We start from the raw sequence: 22,612 nt of genomic DNA, 5'->3' as shown, positions 1-22,612 counted from the left end.
ATTTACACCCAGGTTTCATTTTCTTTCTTTTTCAAGGTTGTCTTGGTTCTTGTTTTATTTCATAGTGAATTGACAGGAAAGTGGGTAATGAGAGAAGGGGGGCAAAGGTCACCAGGCCGGGAATCGAACCTGTGACTGCTGCATCGAGGACTAAAACTTTCATATGTGGGTTGTGCTTAACCCCTGCGCCACCAGAGTTCCTCCAGGTTTCATGTTCAACAAATATAAAAATAACAAAGAGTTAGTAAAGGAGCCATGTTGAGTTTCAGAAAGAAGCGACAGAGGCTCAATTTCAAAGCACCGAGCTACAAGGTCAAATTTATTTTACGTCATATTTCGTATATACATAATTGATGGTTCTATAAAATGATATGGCTCATAGCTTGTAATCTGCTTTACAATTATTCACTGTGTTGTGTTGTTTTATTACATAAAGTCCCATTGACATAAATCGAATTTGTGGTTGTAACAGGACAACATATGAATATGGGGTGTGAATAATTTTTGCAAGCCACTTTAAGGGCATTTGGCAGTGAAGAGGGCGAGCTGTTTCTGTGAAAATACCAAAAGTGGTTGACTCTTCACTGAAGAACAAGGACAAGGAGGCAATAAAAAGTTTATAGAGAGAGAATTAAACCAGAAAGCCTCCCATCCATTATTTAAACCTTCAAACACCCACTGAGCTTAAAATCCTAATTGACTAATATTGAAGTTCATGTTTCATTTTGTTTGTTTTTTTTTCTCCTACAGTTGGAAAGTTAAAAGGAGTAACATTTATAGTTTACATAATGACATTTTAACTTGGTTTTGTTATGTTTTTTGTTCCAGTTGCGTCTCTCCTGAAATGGAAGGCCATCAAGGAGCGAGCTGTTATGTAACACAACAGGAGGCAGGGAGGGGGAGACGAGTGGGAACTTAAATTTAGACTCACCTTTTGCAAACTTGTCCTCATCACACAAGTCTTTGTAGTTATAAATAATCACATCTGATTGTTGTTGGGGTTTTTTTAAAGCCTTTTGAAAAATTGAGCGTCTGGTGCTGCGGACTGCAGCCGGATAGAGTCGCGTATCGCAGCTTTAAATGCTTAGCGACGGGATGCTAGCTCGGATAGCTTCATAAAAACCCTCTGGTTTAAGTGTTGTGGCACTTTTTGATAAATAATACAATGTCTAAATGTTAGCTTGAATAATTCATGCTGAAGCAGTCGAGCGTAACGGCTGCGTTCGTGCCAGAAAAATTCAGCTGCCTTCTGCATCTTATCATTTATCACTTAGAAAAAAACTCATTTTTTTTACCTGTGTTTGGGTTAATTTTATGCCACTTTTTCAGAGAAAAAACCCACACGCAAACAATGAATCTTTAGTTATAGGATATTATCTTTTTCTATTCATACTAAAGAAGCATATAGTGTGTTTAGTGGGAAGGCTGTCACATTGATGTCTCTGGTCTACTCACTGTCTACTCAGGCTGCAGGGAAGCCTATTTATAGATCTGTTTCTGTTCTCAGTCCCCCTTTTTTTTCTCTCCATCGCTCTTTTTCCCCTCCTTCTCTACCTCTAATGGCCTGACATTTCTGAAGCTGCACGTCTGTAATCTTCCGGAAGATCTATAAGCCGCAGATCATGGCCAGCTGGATTTTTTATTGTTTTTAAACTTCTAAAACTTGACGCCTCTAGTTTTGGGGAGCTACTCAGAAATACAACAGAGTGTTTTATTCCAACAATTTTGATTTCCTTTTTGGCTACTGGCCGCCACCCAAATAAGGAGTCGATTACAAGTAGATCTGTCTTTGGACTGTGGGGGGGAGAGACTCACCGCTGGTCCGGTGTAATCCCCGACAGCCTTGAATTTTTGGGGGGGGGGTTTATGATGAACGGCTCAACATGGACAGTGAGATCTATGAACGGCGGGAGGTTCGAGGCCTCGCTTTCATCATGCGGCGGTGCTGTTAAGTAAAATCAATAGACAACGGCACCAGAGCCTGGACCTTGTGGTGACCTTTCAGTGAAATGTCACAAACTGACTGATGGACGAAGCAAATAATCTGGTGTTTTAAATGTCAGAGGACAAGACGGAGGGAAAGCCAGCAGAGTTATGTTAATATTCCTGAAGTGGCAGTAATTACTAACTCATGTTTACTCACTGACAAGTTCAAAGGCCGCACTTTCCTTACCAGCTTAGAAAGCCCTGGACCCAAAAATGTCTGCTCAGATTCACAAAATGATAATTAAAAGGAGCAGTATTGTGTAAAACCAATACTTTTGATTTATTGATTCTGGTAGCGTGTTCCGTTTTAGTCCTACTTGTGTCTAGTTATTTGTTAGTTTGATTCATTTTCCTGGTTGTGTGCTCTCCGTTGCCCCCTGTGCCATTTTCTCTGTGTCTCTCCTCACACCTGCATCCTGTTAGCCAATCAGCGCCAGCCTCTCAGTATTTCGACTCGTCTCTTTCTCTCACTCCTCGCTGGATCCTCACGTTACTTTCCTGGTTATAGCCTGTTATTTTTCCTATTCCCTGCTGGCTTTTTCCCCTGGATTCCTGTTTTTCTTCGACTCTGGCTCCCTGTGTTCCCTGTGTTTTTTTGTAAGTCTTTTTTTTGTTAAATACCAAAATCCACTAAACTAAAGTCAAACTTCTGGATGTATTTTAAAAGAGAGCATTATGTAAAAGCGACTTTTTTAAGCTTTATAATGTTATTCCCTCATCAAAAACATTCCTGGAGTGTTGCTTTGATTCTTAAATATATATTGTTATGACTTAAAGGAAACTGGGCTGCTGTCTCTTTAAAAACTCCTTCCTTTTCTGAAACTCCAGGTTCAGGAAGTCATCACAACATTGCTCTTCAGTTAACCCTTTAACGACGTTTTTACGTTAAAGGGTCATGAGAAGCAACTCTTATAATGAGCTCAGCAGATGCTCAGTTCCACCAGGTGTTTGCTAATTGCTGCTGGCTAGTCTGAAGGAGCTGAATGGGGGAGCTGCAGGGGAGAGCTGCTCTGTGATGTGGACGCTTGGAAACTGCAGCTCAGAGGAGTTTAGCGCAGCTGAATGGTTGCCATGGGAGATTCAAGGATTCCTCAAATATGCATGAAAGAATCAAAGCAACACTCCAGGAATGTTTTTGATGAGGGAATAACATTATAACATGATGTAAAGTTAAAAAAGTTGCTTTTACATAATACCCTCTTTTAAAATATTATGTATAAGTTTGCCTGTAGTTAACTCAAATATTCTAAATTAATAAATTAACTTGTCTGAAGCTTAGAAACCCATGAAAATATCATCGGAGATTTTGAAATAGTTCAAAATATTTAAAAAATTGTATGTTGTTGTTCTGGGATTTAGCTAATATTTAGGTCATTCTTACTGTCTGATGTATTGTCATGTAGAACAAAAAACAAATGTGTGACTTAATTATTGTTGCTGGCAGTGGCTTTCAGTGCAACATATTTTTTTAAAACACGCATTTAAAAAAAATCTTTTGCCTTTTTTATCGATTATTAAAGACTTTCTGAAATCCAAAAAGTGAAAGAATAACCTGCCTGCGTTTACGCTCACGGAGGCGTTCTCGTCTCATCTGCTTCATACGTGCGCCGTCATCCTCACCTCCCTTTATGTAACGACTGTGATGGGAACCCGGCAGAACAAAATGTTTTCCCTTACATGAAACCAGATTAAAAATAATTTCTTAAGATAAAGGGAAATTTTATTCCAGTGCTTGTTTAACGTATAGCTAGTTGTGGAATCTGTACCTTCCTAGCACAAACATCTGTTTAGTGTCGCTTTAATTGAAAAGAATTTGTCATGCAAGCGCTAAACTGAGTTTGAAGCTGCTGGAGATCCAATTACAAATCCATCAGCTGGTTCCTGGGTGTTTAGAGATTTCTAATGTCACCACAATTTCCCAATATCCGTTCTGCAGGCGTGCCAGAAAGCGCTGCACCGCATTAAAACACCAGAACATATGTAGGTTGATGCTGAACCTCGACGCTTCTCCTGTGCTTAGAGCTTTCTGGGTTTTTTGTTTTTTTAATTCCAGGATGCAAAAGGTGTCTGCAGCAAGCGCAGCGAGGAGCTTGGCTGATGGTGGGATACTTATTATAGCCCTAGCAACAGAGACGGGATTGGAGGCCACGCAGATAGAGCCTTTCAGCTATTGGTTGGCTAGGAGGACCTTTCAAAGCTCAGAATTTCATCTCATGAAAGCTTCAGTTGCAGCGGGCTGCAGCAGGAGAGGCTGCAGTCGGAAGGTGGTGGGTGGAGGTCAGGGCGGTGCGGTGCGGGGGGCGTCCACTTCAGTTTATCAATCGTCAGAAGGCTCCATCTTCCTGTCTGAAACACACAGATCTGCAGCCTTGATCTTTTCTGAGTGCCTGACACAGGCAAGGTGAAAAGGAAAGATGCTCTCCTGTCGTTATTTGGATGTTGGATACTTTATTTTATTTTTATTGGGTTTTTTTTTGCAGAATCGTTTGGTGATTTGTGTGCTAAAAGTGGTTTTAAAGCAAATATGATGTTCGCTGTGTGTTCGCTGCTTGTGTCTTCGCTCTGCAGCTGAAACCGACTCCATCTCACGATCTCACCCACAAGCACTCAGCACAGGTTTACACAACACACACGGTCCCCACCTGAACGCGGCTCCGAGCATGCATGCATATCACACACACACACACACACACACCCCAAGTTATTTGACCCGCAGGGGGCTATATAAAGTCATAGAGTTGCTGTGTGGGCAAAAGGAAGATATAAAGGAGCAGTATTATGTAAAATTGACTTTAAAAAGAAAACAAACAAAAAAAAACTTTACATCAGGTAATAATGTCATCAAAAATATACCTGAAGTGTTGCTTAGATTCTTTCATCCATGTTTGAGGAATCCTTTAATCTCCCATGGCAACCATACAGCTGAGCAAAATGCCTCAGTGGACCTAGCCCCACCTACAAACTGCAGCTCCTCCTCTGTGCTGCAGTTTCCAAGCTTCTTCCTGGCCACACCTCAGCTCCTTCAGACTAGCCAGCAGCAATTAGCAAACCCCTGCTGGATGCGCATCAGCTGAGCTCCTTATAAGAGCTACGTCTCAGTGCAACGCTGGTAAAAAATATTGTTAAATTGCCAATAGAGGAGCCATGTTGTAATGACTTCCTAAAGTTTCACAAAGAGCAGGAGTTTTTAAAGAGATAGAGGCCCTATTTCATGTTTTATCTGTTACTGTAACAGTTGCTTGATTAATAATACTAACCCTTTAACACTGCTAAATAAAGAGGGATGAGCTGTGTTGATGCAACGATGGCAATACATGGCTAGAATAGACAAGAAATGAATATATAGATTGATAGCAATAAACAAATAACTTTAATGGACAACAGATGGCAACCAAAAAAATAAAATAAACTCTAACCATACAGGCTGTATCCCCAGTTTCACCATTAGGTCAGATCCTCTGGATCAAACTACCTCATAACGTGTACATGCATGATGCTGAGTCACAGAAACAACAATAAAAGCCAAATAAGCAGAGAAAACTGAATGAAAAGTAAAAAAACAAAAAAAAACGAGCAAGGCAAAGTCTCTTAGCGACGATGAAAGTCCCAGACATGATTTTCTTTTACAAATAACTTAAAAGAACAACAACAAAAAACTGAAAATTAAATTAAAATAAAATTGAGCTTTTGGAGCTTCTGCTCTTCAATACATTTAAAAATAAATCAAAGCAGCTGTTTCATACTGTGAGCTCATGCAGGCTGATTCAGGATGGAGACGCATAATTGGCAGACATGAACAAGGTTGTGTTACTGGCCTTAAGGCTTCTGGTTTCCCTCTTAAATCCATCAAACCACTGATTTAAAAAAAACAATAAAAGTCGATCAAACTGCTGTCCATGTGATATATAAATAATCTATAGAAGTAGCAGCATTAACGACGACAAATCTGTTCAGCAGCTTTTTTTGTGTGTGTGTTTGTTCTGAAACTTTACTAAAGCGTTCTCTGCGGTGTAACGTTGTGCATTAGTGTTTAATATGCATATCTATAACATGCTTGCAGGATGTCCAAAATACCATAATAGAGTCCCTTTTTTTTTTTTTAATGCTAGAGATTTACTCGCAAATGAGGCATGTAGAAACGATACAGGCACGGAAAATAAAGCACACGAAACGATAAAACGAGCTACGAACGAAGGGCTTCCTCTTAAATGCAAAGTGTTCTCACGGGTGACAACACAACAATACACTAGACCACCGAGGAAATGGTGCATGTATAATTTAGTCATGTTCTTTTTTTATTATCATAGCTATTATTCCGGTTCTTGTGCAACTGCTACATAATGACTCACATTCAAGATATTTTTGTCACTCAGGAAAACAGCTAAAAGTTATAAAAACAAGTAGAAAAAAAAAAAAATCAAACGTATACCGTCAGAAACAAAATATGGTCCATGTAGGCGGATTCATAACAGAAACATCGAGCCTTGGAAACGTCACCATTGTCATTTCAAACTGGATAGCATGACAGAAAAAAAAGTACATAAATACTGTTCAAAGAACAAAATATGTCATAATCATTCTTCAAAGTGAAAAAAAAATAACACCAGCTGGTAGTAAGCACTGGTGGGTTATTTTTTTTTTCTCTCTCTTTTTTTGTAAATTATCCTTTTTTTTCTTTCATTAACAAATTAAACACACATATTGCATGTCACTAAAGCAACGGCCGTTACAGGTCAATTTTTACGATCACCATTTTGGTATAGCAAATTAAAAATTAAAAAAAATAAATAAATTAGAATAAAAAAATAACAACATTAGACAAAGCCTGTTTTTTTTTCCTCAATCATATGAATACTTAACACCCACAGTATAAGTTAATAAAGTCAAGCTACTGTATATAAATACATCACCAGCATGCACAATATTGAATAAGCAATATTATTGTTGTCATCTTACACTGAAGAAACAGTATAGTAGGCATGTGCATTTAATAAAACGAACACAGAAGTAAACCACAAACTCTGAAGCTGCTTTTATCTGTTTTGTTTGTTTTTTGTCTTTTTTTTTCCATTTTTGTAATTCATTTCGTTAAGTCTCTGCCTTTTAGTAACCCTCACCTCCAAAAAGAATCAGTGGCTCCAATAACACAACAGACTTATCTGTAAGATGCCAAAAACATTTAAATTAGCAGTAAGGGAGCTCATTTTGACCGAATTTTCAAAATGAAATAATCACATAAAAATTTAGGGGATTTTTGCAGATTTTTCTACTTGTCAGAGTAAAATTAACAGCTTTCAGGGCCCTTACATCTACCACTGGAACCAATGCAGCCTAGTTTTTTTTTGTTTTGTTTTTTTTAGTGAGGCCTTTCTTTTTTTATTCCCCATTCAAGCATTTTCTCTCTCAAGTGACTCAAATGCATCTCTATCACACAAAATCTAAGTAAGCAGCTTATCTTGACAGAACAAGATCAGTTCCTATGCCAGTGTGAGGCTGCCATTTCAATCCAACAACAACCACTTCAGGTTGATTGGCTGACGTATCAGTGGTTTTTGGCAAATGTCAAAGAGAAAACCAAGAAGACGGAGGCCTCACCTCTCAACTGTCATATATATTTCTATATATATTTGAACTAAGATTTTAACCTCCCACACTCACCTCTCTTTTTGATTCTTTTCTTTTAACACATGGAAAAATAAAGAACTGCTGCTGCGGTAGTTTCATCGGCAAAAGCGGCTGCCAAAGTCCACCGGCCCTTCGTAATTATTTTGACTTTCTGATTTTCGAGGTGAGGCTTCCCCTTTAGTTGTTGCCCTCCCCGCCCTCGTCGTCCTGCTGGTCACTTGTCCACAGTGTCAAGTTGTCTCGGAGCAGCTGCATGATGAGAGTGGAGTCTTTGTAGGAGTCCTCGTTGAGGGTGTCCAGCTCGGCGATGGCGTCGTCAAAGGCGGTCTTGGCCAGATGGCAGGCCTGCTCCGGGGCGTTCTGGATCTCGTAGTAAAACACAGAGTAGTTGAGAGCCAGACCCAGGCGAATGGGATGGGTGGGCTGCATGTGCTCCTTGCTGATCTCGTGGGCCTCGTTGTAGGCCTTCTCTGAGGACTCCACCACGGTGGCCCTCTTCTCGCCTGTGGCCACCTCGGCCAGGTACCGGTAGTAGTCGCCCTTCATCTTCAGGTAGAACACCTTGCTCTCATGCTGCGTGTCGCTGCAGTTCTTGATCAGGAAGTTGTCCAGGAGGTTGAGCACGTCCTGGCACACGGCCTCCAGCTCTTTCTCAATCTTCTCCCGGTAGGCCCGCACCATCTCGATCTTCTTCTCGTTGCCATCAGCGGAGGTTTTCTGCTCTATGCTGGAGATCACCCTCCAGGAGGAGCGGCGGGCTCCCACCACGTTCTTGTAAGCCACGGACAGCAGGTTCCTCTCCTCGTTGGACAGAGCCTCATTCAACTCCGTCACCTGGAAGACAGAGCACAAATACTGTTAATTCTGAAGAGCCATGCCAATTAATCACTAACCTCTCTCACAAACTGGATCTGCCTCAAACCAACAAAGAGAAGTCCGTATCTGAGTTACTTCTGATCATTAAACCACCAACCAAGCTGATGACATGAGCTTTCAAAAAGCAAGTCAACTTCGTGGAACCAAAGAGGCGTTTAGTTGAAAAAGAAAAAACTTCCCCTGGTTGAAGTCCAGTGATCAATTTAAAGCACTTCATAAAAACCTGCAAAAGTTCTGTTAATAGCAAAAAGAAACATTTCTTTTCCATTATAATGATGGAAAATGATGATGAAAGAAATCCTGAGCTTCAGGATTTTGGTTACTAACTGAAATCCTGATTAATAAGTCAATGCATTGGCATTCTTGCATTGAATGCTAAAGATATTAGAAAAAAAGTTCTAATGTATGGACAGCTGATCAAATATTGCGTCCAAGCAGACTTTTACAACATTGCTCACCTTGAGGTTACAACAAATCCATGATGTTTCTTCCTTTTAATGTCCTGGCCGGCTGGATGAACACCACCCTTGTCATTGCTCTGTCACATCATCATTGAGATGTGAAGTCTACTCAGACCTACTAAAATCAGCTATGACTGCATGGCTTGAGGTCTGACACGTAACATTGGTGGGTTGACTTCAACCCACCCTCAGAAAAACACTGAAGTCACTTTTTATGTTAAGTCCCTCTCTATACTACCTCTGGTGTTCATAGATTACCAATCAAGCTGTCAATATTTCACGCATTCAAAATGGTGAAGAGAAACTCTGTGTAAAACTCAGGGTAGGCAAGCTGTTGTGCATAAAATAATTGTCAGAAACCTGCTCTAGCTTAGGTAAACATACCGGTTGGGTGAGGAGCTTCAGTTTTCTGGCAAACAACCATCCCAGCCTAATTATCATCAATTATGGACTTCAGTGTGACTCATCCAATGTGTGTTAATGGAAAAAAGTGTGTGCATGACACAATGATCCTGAAATACCTTAACCACACTGCCAATCATCACTATGCCAAACCCTCAACCTGCAAAGTCAGCTAAACCCTAAATAAGTCAACTGATACAGGACTGTTACCACTATGCTTGGTGTCTCTGAGGTGTAACCCTGGTGGGTTGACTTCAACCCCCCAATCACCTTGGACCTCTCAGAGTAATTTACAAAATTAAGCCACCATTGAGTAGCCAAAGAGGCAGGGGCAATAGAGTGTTATTTCTAAGATAAGCGTCAGAAACCTCTTATTAAGCACAAATCATTTCAGTGTAGTTTTATTTTCCTTTGATGAAACTTCCTCTGGCTAAATTCCAGTGATTTGACGCATCTCACTGCAACCCTTCCAGTATTCATCGGTGGAGATAAATAGTGAGTTTGAATAACTGATTCGCCTTAAATCTATTGGCCTTGTGGTCACTGTCGAGCCACAAAACCTGCTCACCTCTACCTCTGTTGTCCGATATGGGATTTTGACAACCATGGCTGGAGCAGGTTCACCTCAACCTTCTCAAGTGACTAAGGGTGCATTCACATCAGCCCTGTTCAGTTTGCTTTAATTCAACTCTAGTTCATTTGCCTAGAAAATACGGTTTGTTTGGGGTGATGTGACCAAAAAAAAGGTCCGCCCAAAAACCCAGGCTTCTGTTCAGTTGAAGTGAACTCTGGTGCGATTTGAATGCATATGTAAACGCCAAGCGGGCCAGAGTCCACTCCAAAGGCAGGAAGCAGCCTGTACCGCAAGGCATCCTGGGTAAATACAACCAAAACAAATATGTGAGTCATGTAATGAAACTCATTCTTTGTTTATATTTCATGAAGAAGGAGCTTGCGCCCAGTGTTTACTTCAGTGGTTCTTGGTGCAGCGCCACCACAGGCAAGGGCAGGAACGTTGTTGTTTTTAAAGGTTTTGTTGGCTCTAGTGGCCTTTATTTGAAAGTAGTTTGACAGGAAACAGGGTAATGAGAGAGGGGGAAGACATGCGGCAAATGTCGCCAGTCATGCTTTGTCCCTGCGCCGTCACAGCACCCCCCTGGTTTTTCTAAAGGTTTGGGGCTTTTTTACACATTGCAGTGTGAAAATGAACCACACCAGCTGAAAATGTAACAAATGTTGTGATTTTGGTCCCCAGTTGAACCATGTCTACCAGACTATCAGGTGTGAAAACACCCTAAAAAAAGGCCGTTGAACATTCAAAGCCCTTCAATGTATATAGGAGGGGGGAAAAAACTCCATCAAATTCATCCACAGCTTCCTTTTCCTCTGATTCCAATGAAATCAGATCCCTTGAGAATGAACTTTAATAATGATTTCTCTGGAGGGAAGCAATCATTAGGTTTTTCTAGCTGTGCTCATTTGGCTGCCGACCGTCCTTCTTCCACAGCAAAGAGGATGAACAATATTCCACTCATCATGCGCAATTCCCAGTTTCCATGGCAATCCATTCATTTAGTGCACCAGTAGTTCCAGCTGCCACGTGTGCAGCTAATGCCAGCTAGCGAGAAATTATATTCAAGGTTGTTGGGGGGGGTTAGCAGGAAGGGTAGCGGAGTGAAGGGGTTTGGGGAGAGGAAAGGCAAGAGAAGGAGGGACAGAGACGGTTAATGTGCTCTCACGGGGACTGGAGCTGCTGCAGTGTAAGTGAAAACCGTGACTGCACGGGCGGTTCACATGTCCCAGTGACCTTCTCTCCGGCTCAAAATGACCTTTTTACCTTTAGTGACATCACTCTGAGCTGAGCCGTTATATTTAGACTCGACTGCATCGATTTTCTAACAGGATCGGACCGCAGATCCGGTCTGGTTAAAACTGATCATGCAGAAAACACAGGGAATGACTGTTTGATTTGAGAGGAGCAATTATTTCTCATTTACGGTTACGTGCTCAGGATGGAGGAAGGTGACGTCACAGCAAGTGGGTGGAGAGGGAATGGACTCGTCCGAGCTTCCTTCGACTCCTCAGTCTTAAGTTCAGGAACAAACCATTCATTGGTTCAATTATTAATATTCTGTAAAAAAAAACAAAAAAAACAAAACAACTTGCTGTTATCAACATTTTTGATGATTTCAAGTGGCCGACCGTCCTTTAGTTTTAGTTTTAGAGCATATTTTTCACGAGGCTAACATGAAGGCGACAGGGCCTCCCCGTTCCGTGGGCCGCAAGGGCATAGGGATTCCCTTTGGTTAGAGGCTGTTTGGGCCCAGTTTGGAGCTGACTGACACAGCAGACTGGAAAGAAGGGAATGGAATCCCTTCTTGCAACGATAAACGATGCACAAGGTAGTGGAACGGTTTTCTCCATTAGCAGAGATGGGTTTTAATCTGGGGGCGTCAGCTCAAGGATGTTGCCGGTACCAGTGACACAGCGATTTTTTTTTTTTCAGCACTGATATGTCATAAAAGGAGAAGGAAAAAGGAAAAAGGGAGGAAGAGAGGCAAGCAGACAAAGGATCTGTTCTCAGCGCTGACCAATAAGAGCTGAGGGAGCTAATGTGAGACAGCCCATCCATGTCATCCACTTCACATCAGCTATTACGCCGTTAAATCAGGAGCTGTTAACCTGAAAACGACTCAGAATTGCTGCCTCGGTCGCACACCGAGGAGACGGCAGAGGAAGAAATCTGCTCAATCTGACTCACTGCAGTATGACAGAGAATATTCCAGAGAGAACCTGCTGAATCCTACCTTTTGTTTCAAAGGAGAGAACAGCTCCTGTTGGGTATATCTGAGTAAAAGGTTGGATAAAACATGTTTAAAAGGAGCAGTAGTGTATAATTTATGACAAAGACGAGGAGAAGGCGGAGGAGTGGGAGTAAGGTGGGGGGAGGGAGGTGGTGATGGAGACGGTGGAGGTGAAAGAGGAGGAGGAGGAGGAGGAGGAAGCAGCAGCAGATGATAAGCTTTCTTTTTTTTTTCTTTCAGAAGAACCTTACATTGCTCCCAGAACCTCTACCTCCAAAACAGAGGAAAATGAGACAGAGCGGTACCAGAAGATTATCATATTATGAATACGACATTAAAAAATCTGTTGATGCATTGCAGCAGGACCGTCACTCTGATGCCGGGCTCCTGTCTTAGTCCACAGATGCACGTCAGGGCCTGCACACGTTCTCATTGTAGCATCCTCTGATTCGACAGAAAGGCACCGCCCAATGAGCAGCAGAACGCAGCCTGGACCCGACTCAGAGGACAGGGGTAGGCGTAGGGGAGGAGTCGGGGGGGGGGGGGCTGGACCCAACTCAGAGGACAAATGGGGGTGGGGGGCTAAGCTGCAGTCCAGCTGATGACAACGTAATAAAGAGATTTACTGCTATTTTACAGCAGCTGCTGAGTGTGGTAGCTGTTAAAACGGAGCTAACAAGATCCAGAAGCACATTCCCACCCATCCCTCAGTCACCATCATCATCACTCAGTCACCATCATCATCATCACCATCATCCCCCCCCCGCTGTTGGATTGGACTTACCGACTTCATGGCTGCTGCCATATCATCATATCTCTCTGCCTGCTCGGCCAGCCTGGCTTTCTGCACCAGCTGCTCGCGGTCGACCATTTTCTCTACTGGTTAGTGCTGGGAGGGGACGGGGGGCTTTGCTCGGTCGAGCTGAGCGACGTGGGCTTCGTGGATGAAAACGGCTGATATTTGAAATTGCAGTGCAGTGAAATCCTAGGCGAAGCGCTTGCTGCAGCTGTTCCCTGCTGTCTGTCTGAGGCTCAGTGCAGACGGGACACCCTCTCTCCTCTCCCTCTCTCTCTCTCCTCCCTCTATCCCCCTCCCTCCATACCTTCCTCCTCCTCCTCTCCCTCCTCTTCACACACTCTCCACGGGCTGCGTCATCACTCAGGAAGGTGGGTGTCTGTGCAAATGATGTAACACTGCATACATGGGAGGCAGACAGACATGAGCAGGAGGATGGGGATGGATGGTACTGAAGGCCTTCTGGGAAATGGAGTTTATTGAAGTGGCAGCAGCATGCTGGCGCAGAAAGCAGGGAATCAACTGGCATTGAATGGTAAGCTGTTGTAAGACATAATCAAACATAAAATACATTTATAGGGTGTTCTTTCTCCACTGGTAGTCCGGTAGATAAAATTGTAACATTTGTTACATTTTCAGCTTTGAAACCCTTTGAAAAATATGTTCCCCTCCTCACACGTGGTGGCGCTGCAACAAGCACCACTGAAGGAAACGACAGGAAAACCTCTGAAGAAGACATGAGCGCAACTTCCTTTCTTCACAAAATGCAAACAAATGGAGTGGCGTCCGATTTTAGCGGTAGCAGGATTTCTCTTTTGTCTTTGCTGAACGACCACGAGCCATTTCTCCTGCTTGCGCTAGACTTGCTGTATTTACCCAGAATACCCTGCACTCAAGTCGAGCGTTTTGGCGTCCACATATGCATTAGAACCACACCAGAGTTCTCTTCCACCAAAGAGGGTGCGGTTGTGAGGCCTTGTGGAGTTACGGGGATTCGAGGAGGTGGAGGTCTCTTGCCGACCCTGATGAGATGCCGCCCTGGACCGATGCCCATGTCACCCATATCAGAAACCGCCACTGTGCCTGTGCTTCCACAGGCCTGGGTCAAATAATCAGATCATGAGCAGGATGTGACTGCATACCAAGGAAGTAATTGAGTCATTTTGATTCAAGCTTGTTGAACCAGGCGCTCATCTAAACGTTACAGGACATGGGACCTCAGAAACTGGAATTGAGGACCCCTGATCTAAGGTATGGTCAGGGGTCCTGATCATTCCATCACTTCATTGTGACGTGAAGGAAAGTGGTTTTAAAAATGTTTGCTAGTTGAAATCTGACTTGTGGAATTTGTATTTTATGAATCTGATGGACCTAAATAGATCTCAGTGCAACTGACTGGCTTCAGAGCAAAAACAAAACTGTTTATTTGGTGAAAAAGACTTGAGCAGGAGCAGAACCTCAACTTTCAGCAGAACAATTAGAACAAAGGGACAGTTTAGATTAATTTACTGTCATATGTTAGTTTGCATACACTCTCGATTCAATTAACTCTTACCAAAAAGTATTTTCAGCTATCATTGAGGTGATGTCACATTTTGTTGGTCTGTGACATAAAATTACAATACAAAACATTGACAAAAAGTATAAAAATAAAAAGGACTCAGGGTTAGAGGTACTGATTTGTAAACCTCTATAAAAGATTTCAGCTTGAACAACTACTCACTAGAATATTTAATATGTCTCATTTTATTTAAAATGTTGATTTTAAGCCTCTTTTACAACCTTGGGTCATCAAGATTTGACATATTTTGATTTATAGGTTAAGCTAACTTAAAATCACCTCATGGATTTTTCTATTGTAATTGTTTACATGTCAAAAAGTTTTGTTTGTATTGTGTATATTTTGATCTAGAGATATTTTGATTTCAGATTCTTAATCTTTCTCACAATGCTGTCTCTCCCGACCTGCAACTTTAGCTGTTACAGCTCCACCTTCTGGTCAGGATTAGTAAAGACTGTTCCAGTAATAATTTAGCTTCACTTTCTTTACTTTCGTTTCTGGGGAAATTCATGTGTTACAGTGTGCAAACGTTTAACTTGATAAAACAAAATACAGAGGAATTATGCAACAGATTAGGATAAGCATGTTCTGAACTGTCTCATTCAAGTATCGGGTGTCTCATATTTGATGTGACTGTGTGTTAATATTTGTGTTCCCAATAAACCCTCTGGATTAATCAGAAAAATATTTATTACGCTTAAATTACATTGTCTCTCATTTAAAGTCTGGAAGAAAAAAATACAAGAACACACACAAAAAACTTTCCATCCATGCATCCATCTATTCATCCATTTTCTTGTGCTTTTCCGGGGTTGGATAGAAGCCTCAGTAGGGAGACCCAGACTTCCCTCTTCTCTCTGCCAGATGAAAAATACAAAGAAAATATGATAGCCAATTAAATTAGATTAAATGTGAAAGAAACATTTCCCAATTTTTCTCATTGTCCATTTGCCAGGCCAATGTTGTCAGTGGACCCCATCTGGCAATGTCTTACAAAAGTTTCTGGAGTTTGTGGATGCGCTGCTGCTGCTCAGAGCGAGACCACAGAAAAACGTAGCAGAGCACAAACCCCCAAATTTTGCAGCGCTCTAAGAAGCCACAAGGTAGTTTATTTTTACACTGCAACTGAAATGTGTGGTTTGCAGACTGGGTAGCATGATTTGTGTGAAATAAACAGCAAGTTTCATACGTTGCACATTTTTTTGGTGCATCCTGTTCAATTACTTAAACTCCTGTTAATTTGGGGTGGATTTTATTTTTCGATGACAAAATGTCAGCAATTGTTACCGGCTTTTGTGTGGGAAACATTTTTGCTTGAACGCTGACATTGGCTTGTGGTAAAAGGGTCACGTTTAGAAAATCTTGTTCTAGTGGGATTTTCTTGATAGTTACAGAACAAGTCTATTTGAGGTCATTGTGGGGAAAAAAGTGCCAAGCTGAGCTGCACCCCATTCAGTGTTCAGTTGTTTATTGTTTAAAATGTTCACATATTAATGTTTTCTTACATATTCTTATCCCTAGAAAAGAAATGTATTTATTTGCACTTAAAAAACAAAAATGTAAATTTTTAAGAAAGTTCCAACTCAGGACAAAACTAGGCCTAACAATTAGGATCAATCCCTTTAGCTCTTGCTATTAAGAGTAGAGTTAAAACTATTTTAGTGAGTAACTACTACCGGTCTGAGTAAAGTTTGCTCCACTTTTCTCTTTAGGATGTAACATTACTAAGTTTTTTCATGTTCAGTCAATTTCAAATCACAGCATCTCAATAAGATCCAGATCTGGGCTTTGACCTGACCCAGGATTTTCCATTTTTGAATTCTCAGATAGTCTTTGGTGGCTTTATTGGTATGTTTTGGGTCACTGACCACATTGAAAGGTCCGGTTCTACTTCAGTTTTATTTTTGTCACATATTTTATATTTTTCCCTTATATAAGTGCACCATGAATTTTATACGGTATAATCTAAAGTGGATGTGACCATGACACGTCCACTTTCATGCTTCCCGATTGTTAAGAAACTCTTTTCTAGGACTGCTATAAAATGTCCTCTGTTCTGGTGTCCAAATAATTCAGATTCATCTGTCTAATGAACATCATTCCTGGAATCCCGATCTTTGACTACGTTCTTTCTGGCAATATAAGGGTTTTTTTTGTTCTCTGAAAGTGAATGTTTCCTGTTGTTTTTTTAAAATTGTTTATCAAGAAACACATACTTAAGAGTACAGTTCTGCATGCTGTGGTGGCGTAGGGGATAGCGCAACCCACGTTTGGAGGCCTGGAGTCCTCGACGCGGCCGTTGCGGGTTGAAACATGACAAAAATGTTGTAAAGTTCAAGGCGCCGTACGTGTCGGACATGTCCAACCCAGATCTTTCAAAATCAGTTTTCCTTTTTACATTTCAGTTCATCCCAATTATCACAGTAGCTGTCAAAACTTGTGTTTCTTTTAGGAGCAGCTTGCCACCTGCCGACTAAAGGTCAAGGGAGGAAGTGTTTATTTTCCATGGCCTGTGAACTGGGTCAAGCCACGTAAGCAGGAAGTGGAGGAGTTTAAAAAATGGCCCTAATCAAGGCAAAAATGTTCACACTGTCAGCTTTACTGCAGACAAACGGTTCAGATTGAATAATTGTGCTTGACTCTTCTTGGAATTGGTTAGAAGTTATTTAATTTTATATCTTAAACAATTTGTTCAGTATTAATGTAAAGAACTCCTAAATGGTCACTACATACTCCAAATGTATCTTCTTCTTGTTGCTAAGATGCAATGAAAAAGGTAAATTATTGACTTGATGCTTTCAATTGAAGTCTTCCCTCTCATTTGTTTTCAAACTGCAGTCTTACGGTGCACAGTCTTTGCTGAACTAATGAATCCATCCACTTGCTTCAAAGAGGATTACAGCTCCTTCTGCTTAGCTTAGTTACCTCAAATTAGGATGAAGCTAAAGAGAGGTCTGCTGTCTACAACAGCCATCTGTCTGCCAGGTGGACAGTCGGGAGCTGCCGGCGCTGATGGAGACCAGACTAGAGCTGGATGTGTTGATATACCCTGACGAGGTGAGGGTCGCCACCCCGGAGGACCTCAGGCAGTGGGACCTGGAGACCGCCAGCCAGGTCTCCATCCCCACCATTCGACTCTTTGTGGCGCTTTACCCGTACAACCCGGCCGCCATGTCTCCCAACCCTGACACGGCGGCGGAGGAGTTGCCCTTTGTGCCTGGCCAGATCATCAAGGTAAAGACGCTTTATGTTTTAGTGATTCTCTGCAATGTGTGTTGTGCTTCCTCATTTTCAATCTGCAGAGAGGTTTCTTTGAAATTAGATACTGCTGCTGTTTCCTGTTTGTGCAGGCCCGCTGAACATGTACAGAGACATGAACTCTTCTCTTGAGTTCCTGTAACTGTTTTTTTCTTTTCTGTTTTTTTGATGCTTATTTAGGTGACTTGCCGCCTTTTTTCACTCCGTTCTTGCCACACACACACACACACACACCCACCCACACACACACACACGCACACCCCGACACATGCACACACACAGTCGTGTTTTCATATCTTGTGGAAACTTTACATTTACTTCCATTAATTTTCTACAACTTAACCCCAAACAAAAGTCAATTCACATCTTGGTCCTTAACCTAACTTCTTACCCCAAAAACATGGAAACCAAGAAAATGTCCCCACAGAGAGCAGTGGTTCCCACAAGTCCACATTGTTGAAAGAATAGGTCCCCACAAGGATATAAGAACCTGGTTCATACACACACACGCCCACACACACGCAAACACTCACACACAATATGCTTTAATATCTTCACAAGGGATTTTTCATTCATTTCTATGGCTAACCTTTGCCTTGTAAGGAACAGTGGGTCCTCAAAACATAAGTATTTGTGGAGAAAACGGGCCTTACAATGTATAAATACAAGGAGACACACACACACTATATATGTCTGTGTGAACTCAATGCAAAGTTCACGAGGACTTTGCATTGACTTCGTTATTATTTTTAATTCATTTCTGTAGTCTAACCCTGCTCTTTATCCTAAACTTAACCATTACCAGTTCACATCTAACCGTTAGTCTAACCTCATCTCAGTTCACACCTTAGTCCTAAACCTAACCCATAGCCCCAAAACTGCCCTTCTTAAAAGGCCTGGGGTTTGGGCCCCATAAGAAGCAGCGGGTTCCCATAAAGTAGCATTAGAAAAATGGTCCTTACAATGTATCAAATACAAGAACAAGCTCACACACACACACCCACACACCGGTATTTCTAGCAGTATTAGGACATTCTTTTGAGTTCTATGCTCTCTCACTTACCCTTGATTTAAGCATTACCAGTACATTCCCAACTCCGGCCTTAACCTAAACTTGATTCAGAAAATGGTGCTCTCTTGGTTTTTGAATAGTAAAGATAAATCCACAATTATTCATAACCCTAGAAGATTTAGGTTTGTGTTAGATGATCTTGTACAACACTTTGGAATGGCAACATACTATTTGTAAAGTGCAATAAAAGTAAATTTGACTTGACTTAAAATTATTCTAATTCTACCAAGAGGGCTTTTGTTTTCAACATTAAATAAGATGAAGAAAATGAAGATAGAAAACCAATACAAAAGTGTGAGTTTTCTAATTATGTCTTTATTTACATGTGAATGAATAACAGCTCATTGAAAAAATGAGGTAAATTTCTTCAAACGGCAATCAAACTCCGCTCTTTGCATGTTTTAAATGTATTTAAACAGTATTGCTCTCCGAGTCTTTTAACTTGGAAGGCCTCTTTGCCACTAAATGCTAAAATAAACATTTTCAAATCTTTGACTGGGCCACTTCAGAACATTAATAATTTTACTACCTGTCAGGAAGTCAGGAGAAACACGTTAGCAAAATTAGCAATCTGAAAATATTCTGAAAAAGCAACCTAAACAAGTGCACACATTAATGTTTGAACAAAGTGATGAGACGTGCGGTCTGTGTGCCTCGCCAGGTGTTTGGAGACAAAGACTCCGATGGTTTCTACCATGGAGAGTCTGGTGGTCTCTCCGGCTACGTGCCAAGCAACATGGTGGCTGAAGTCCCAGTGGACGACGAGTACCTGAAGCATGTTCTCATGCAGCAGGGTTTCCTGCCTGTGGACCACACAGGTACCAACTCATCATTTTCTGCAAGAATGTCAGACTGTGACTCGCAGACAGAAAATAGAGAGAAAAAAATGAACCTAAATCAGCAAAAACACATTTTGCACTCAAGCATCTTTAATATTATTGACTGGAAAAATCTGATTAGACCTAAACCCTCTTCCAGTTCCTCTGAGCTCATGTGGAAGGTTAGCTTAGTGCAGTTTGCTTTATGTAGGAAGTGGTAACAAAAAAAAAAGTTATTTAGCATTTTGTGTTTGTGGGTTCATAAGGCAGGCTTGAAATTTAAATACAGCTTCTCTACTTGTTTTTTTCTTCTTTATTTTACTCTTGTTTAAAGAATACTTTCGCACATTTTCTCCAAAACAGGTATGTCTTTAACACCAGAGCTAAGTGATGTTGCCAGCATTCGTGAAGATGTGATCGTTAGAAGAATGGTGGCCTTATTCGACTACGATCCATGGGAAAACTCCCCCAACATGGACAGTGAAGTGAGCGCTTCAAATGTCAAACTAACCACAGATTTCTGCATATTACCTATCTATAGGGGGGTCTTCAACCCTAAAATGAATTTCCTTGGGTTTCAGGTCGAACTGGGCTTTCGATCTGGAGACATCATCTATGTGTTGGGTGACATGGATCAAGACGGTTTTTACTTTGTGAGCACAAACTCTGCTGTGACTCTATGACTGATTTCTAATTTAATGTTTGCACAGAAGTTCATTTTTCTCTCTTTCTCTCTCTCTCTCTTTTTTTAAAAGGGAGATCTTCACGGAAGACGAGGTTTGGTTCCTTCGAACTTCCTGCAACCCTTACCCTGGAGTTAGACACCATGCTAACACCTCTGCTACTAATACCAAGTCACATACACAATCAAATCAGCAGCTTTTACTGAGAAAATGTAAATATGTCAAATATTTGTGTATATTTTTATTTTATATAGTAGTGTTGTATTACTTTTGCTGTAGAAGGCCTTCAAAGTATGACAAGTAGCCCACCACAACAATCAGGATGATGAACAATGAAGAGAAACAGGTTATAGGATACGATTCTTTATTGATCATTTTAAAGAAAAACTCCAACTCACCTTATAGGGGAAAAAAAGACAATTTTTAAAACCATGATTGAATATCTTTTTTTTTGTAATCCAGCAAAATTATTTCCAGAGAATTTAACTTGACGGATGTCTGGTGACTTCTAGCCTTAAAAAAAATACACTTTTAGTCACAGCATTGTGCAGACCAGAGTGTCTGAATCTAGTTTGCCTTATATTGTGTTCATCTGCTTTCTAAAACATGCTTAATCTCTGATGCAAGAGAATAAATAACACATTAAAACATTCATGTAAAAACAAAAAAGCTCAGAAAACCAAGTTAAAGCAACAACTGCAACATCATGCTTCCATCTACAGATCAGACTTAATCATTTTCTCAACAAATGTTATCAATATTAACATCAATCTGTTGGTTAATAGAACATTGTACAAAGTGTAAAAAAGTTCAAATCAAATGCATGAACTTCGACATCATCTGGCTTGATTCTTCTTTGCACTTTCCTCTGCAGCTAACAGTATACTCATCCATAAAGTAGGAAACACTACACTGTGTAGTGAAGTTTAGTAGTGCTTTCTACTTTATGGGTGACAACACTGTATGTCAGTAGCTTCTGGGCGCTCCCGCTCAAACTCCGAAGAATGACGGCGAAGGTGAAGGCTGGTTTCCACAAACTTCCAACTCAACATCATTCAACAAAAAAACAGAACAAAACTACCAAAGCTTAGTGTAAAATCAAATTAATAATGAAGCATTTTAATGTAAAAAGAGACAAAACAGTAAAAACAATCCAACAAGTTTCCCAATGATTAGATAAACCCACTAATCAAGATCTTACCAGCGTTTCGACTTCTGAAGAAGAGAGGAAACCCAGAAGTGAGCGCGATCTTTTTATTAACCCTGTCTGAGCCACGTGGTCAACACAGGAAAAGCTCACACACACACACACACGCACCCGCACGCACGCGCACACACACTTGTGGTTAGCATGCTGAAGTGTCTGAACACATCCTTAAAGCTGAAATAAAAGTTAATTGCCATAAAATAGAATGTTTTCCATCTTTCTTGATGTTTTTGTTTTCATTATTTGGTTTTTGAACTTGTGGTTGATGTGATTCAAATTACTCATTCATTTTGTTTTGTAACTTTTGATATTTCATCATAAATACTAAATGGTTCAATTGGATGTTCTTTGATGTTGCAGAAGTGTCTCTGAATTCATGTATTTTCAATGATCGCTCTTTTGTCAGTCTGAATGTACAGTTCGAAGACACACTCATGCGAAGACGAGGATGCAAATTCAAACTCTGAACCCATGAATGCATCGCTGCTGCTGCCTCCCTTTTTAAGGAAATAACCCTCAGAGATGAAGCCTTGCATTGGCGGCAAATTTGGACCCTATTGATTCCAGACATCAATAATAATTCACATGAAAAAAATGATCTAGAAAGCTTAAATTTCAGGAGATCTTGAGGTTAAAAAAGAAAGAAAAAAAAAGGATGGAAGCCATGCAGGTGTTTCATTCTGTGTTTCAGATTACAGGAAGGTCTTCGTATTTCTGAGAACTTCTTCACGCCTACCTCTGTGTGTGACAAGGCGTGTGCGTGTGTGGGCGTGTGCATGCGTGTGTGTGGGGGGGAAGGGGGCTGTTGCAGAGGCTTCCCCATCCCCAAGCGAGGCGGTGCACGCTCTGCTCTGCAATGTGCATGCAGCAACAGAAACTTTGCAAATGGAGCAGAGACAGTCTTGTGTCCTCTGTTGTCATAACAATGCCAAACCTCAGAGTCACACCAAAAGAAATAAGAGGAAGTTGGGGGAGGGAGGGGGATGGGCGGCGATCAAACCGAGAAAAGATGGCCCTGATAGAAAAGAAAAAAAAGGAGAGAGAAGCAGTGGTGCTAAAAATA

The 22,612-nt window shown here is 41.1% G+C and overlaps 2 protein-coding genes and 1 long non-coding RNA gene across 3 annotated transcripts; 1 reads left to right on the top strand and 2 right to left on the bottom strand.

Moving 5' to 3' along the window:
- Positions 1-1,583: 1,583 nt before the first annotated feature.
- Positions 1,584-19,522, bottom strand: LOC116708014 (uncharacterized). Its single transcript, XR_004336591.1, has 3 exons — positions 19,259-19,522; positions 16,949-16,956; positions 1,584-1,594 (listed from the first exon to the last, which is right to left on the bottom strand). It is a non-coding gene; the product is annotated as an uncharacterized LOC116708014 (long non-coding RNA).
- Positions 6,056-13,181, bottom strand: ywhag2 (3-monooxygenase/tryptophan 5-monooxygenase activation protein, gamma polypeptide 2). The gene is made up of 2 exons (XM_032545765.1): positions 12,939-13,181; positions 6,056-8,445 (listed from the first exon to the last, which is right to left on the bottom strand). Exons 1-2 carry the CDS (start codon positions 13,023-13,025, stop codon positions 7,789-7,791), a joined length of 744 nt encoding a protein of 247 aa, XP_032401656.1. The 5' UTR covers positions 13,026-13,181; the 3' UTR covers positions 6,056-7,788.
- On the top strand, positions 13,348-21,031 carry LOC116708013 (RIMS-binding protein 2). The gene is made up of 5 exons (XM_032545766.1): positions 13,348-17,745; positions 19,503-19,659; positions 20,023-20,144; positions 20,241-20,312; positions 20,415-21,031. Exons 1-5 carry the CDS (start codon positions 17,524-17,526, stop codon positions 20,478-20,480), a joined length of 639 nt encoding a protein of 212 aa, XP_032401657.1. The 5' UTR covers positions 13,348-17,523; the 3' UTR covers positions 20,481-21,031.
- Positions 21,032-22,612: the final 1,581 nt, after the last annotated feature.

Source organism: Xiphophorus hellerii, chromosome 18 (assembly GCF_003331165.1).
Source record: "Xiphophorus hellerii strain 12219 chromosome 18, Xiphophorus_hellerii-4.1, whole genome shotgun sequence".
Lineage (NCBI taxonomy): Eukaryota > Metazoa > Chordata > Actinopteri > Cyprinodontiformes > Poeciliidae > Xiphophorus > Xiphophorus hellerii.
The sequence above is the reverse complement of the archived record's forward strand: the minus strand, read 5'-3'. Positions and strand labels throughout refer to the sequence as shown.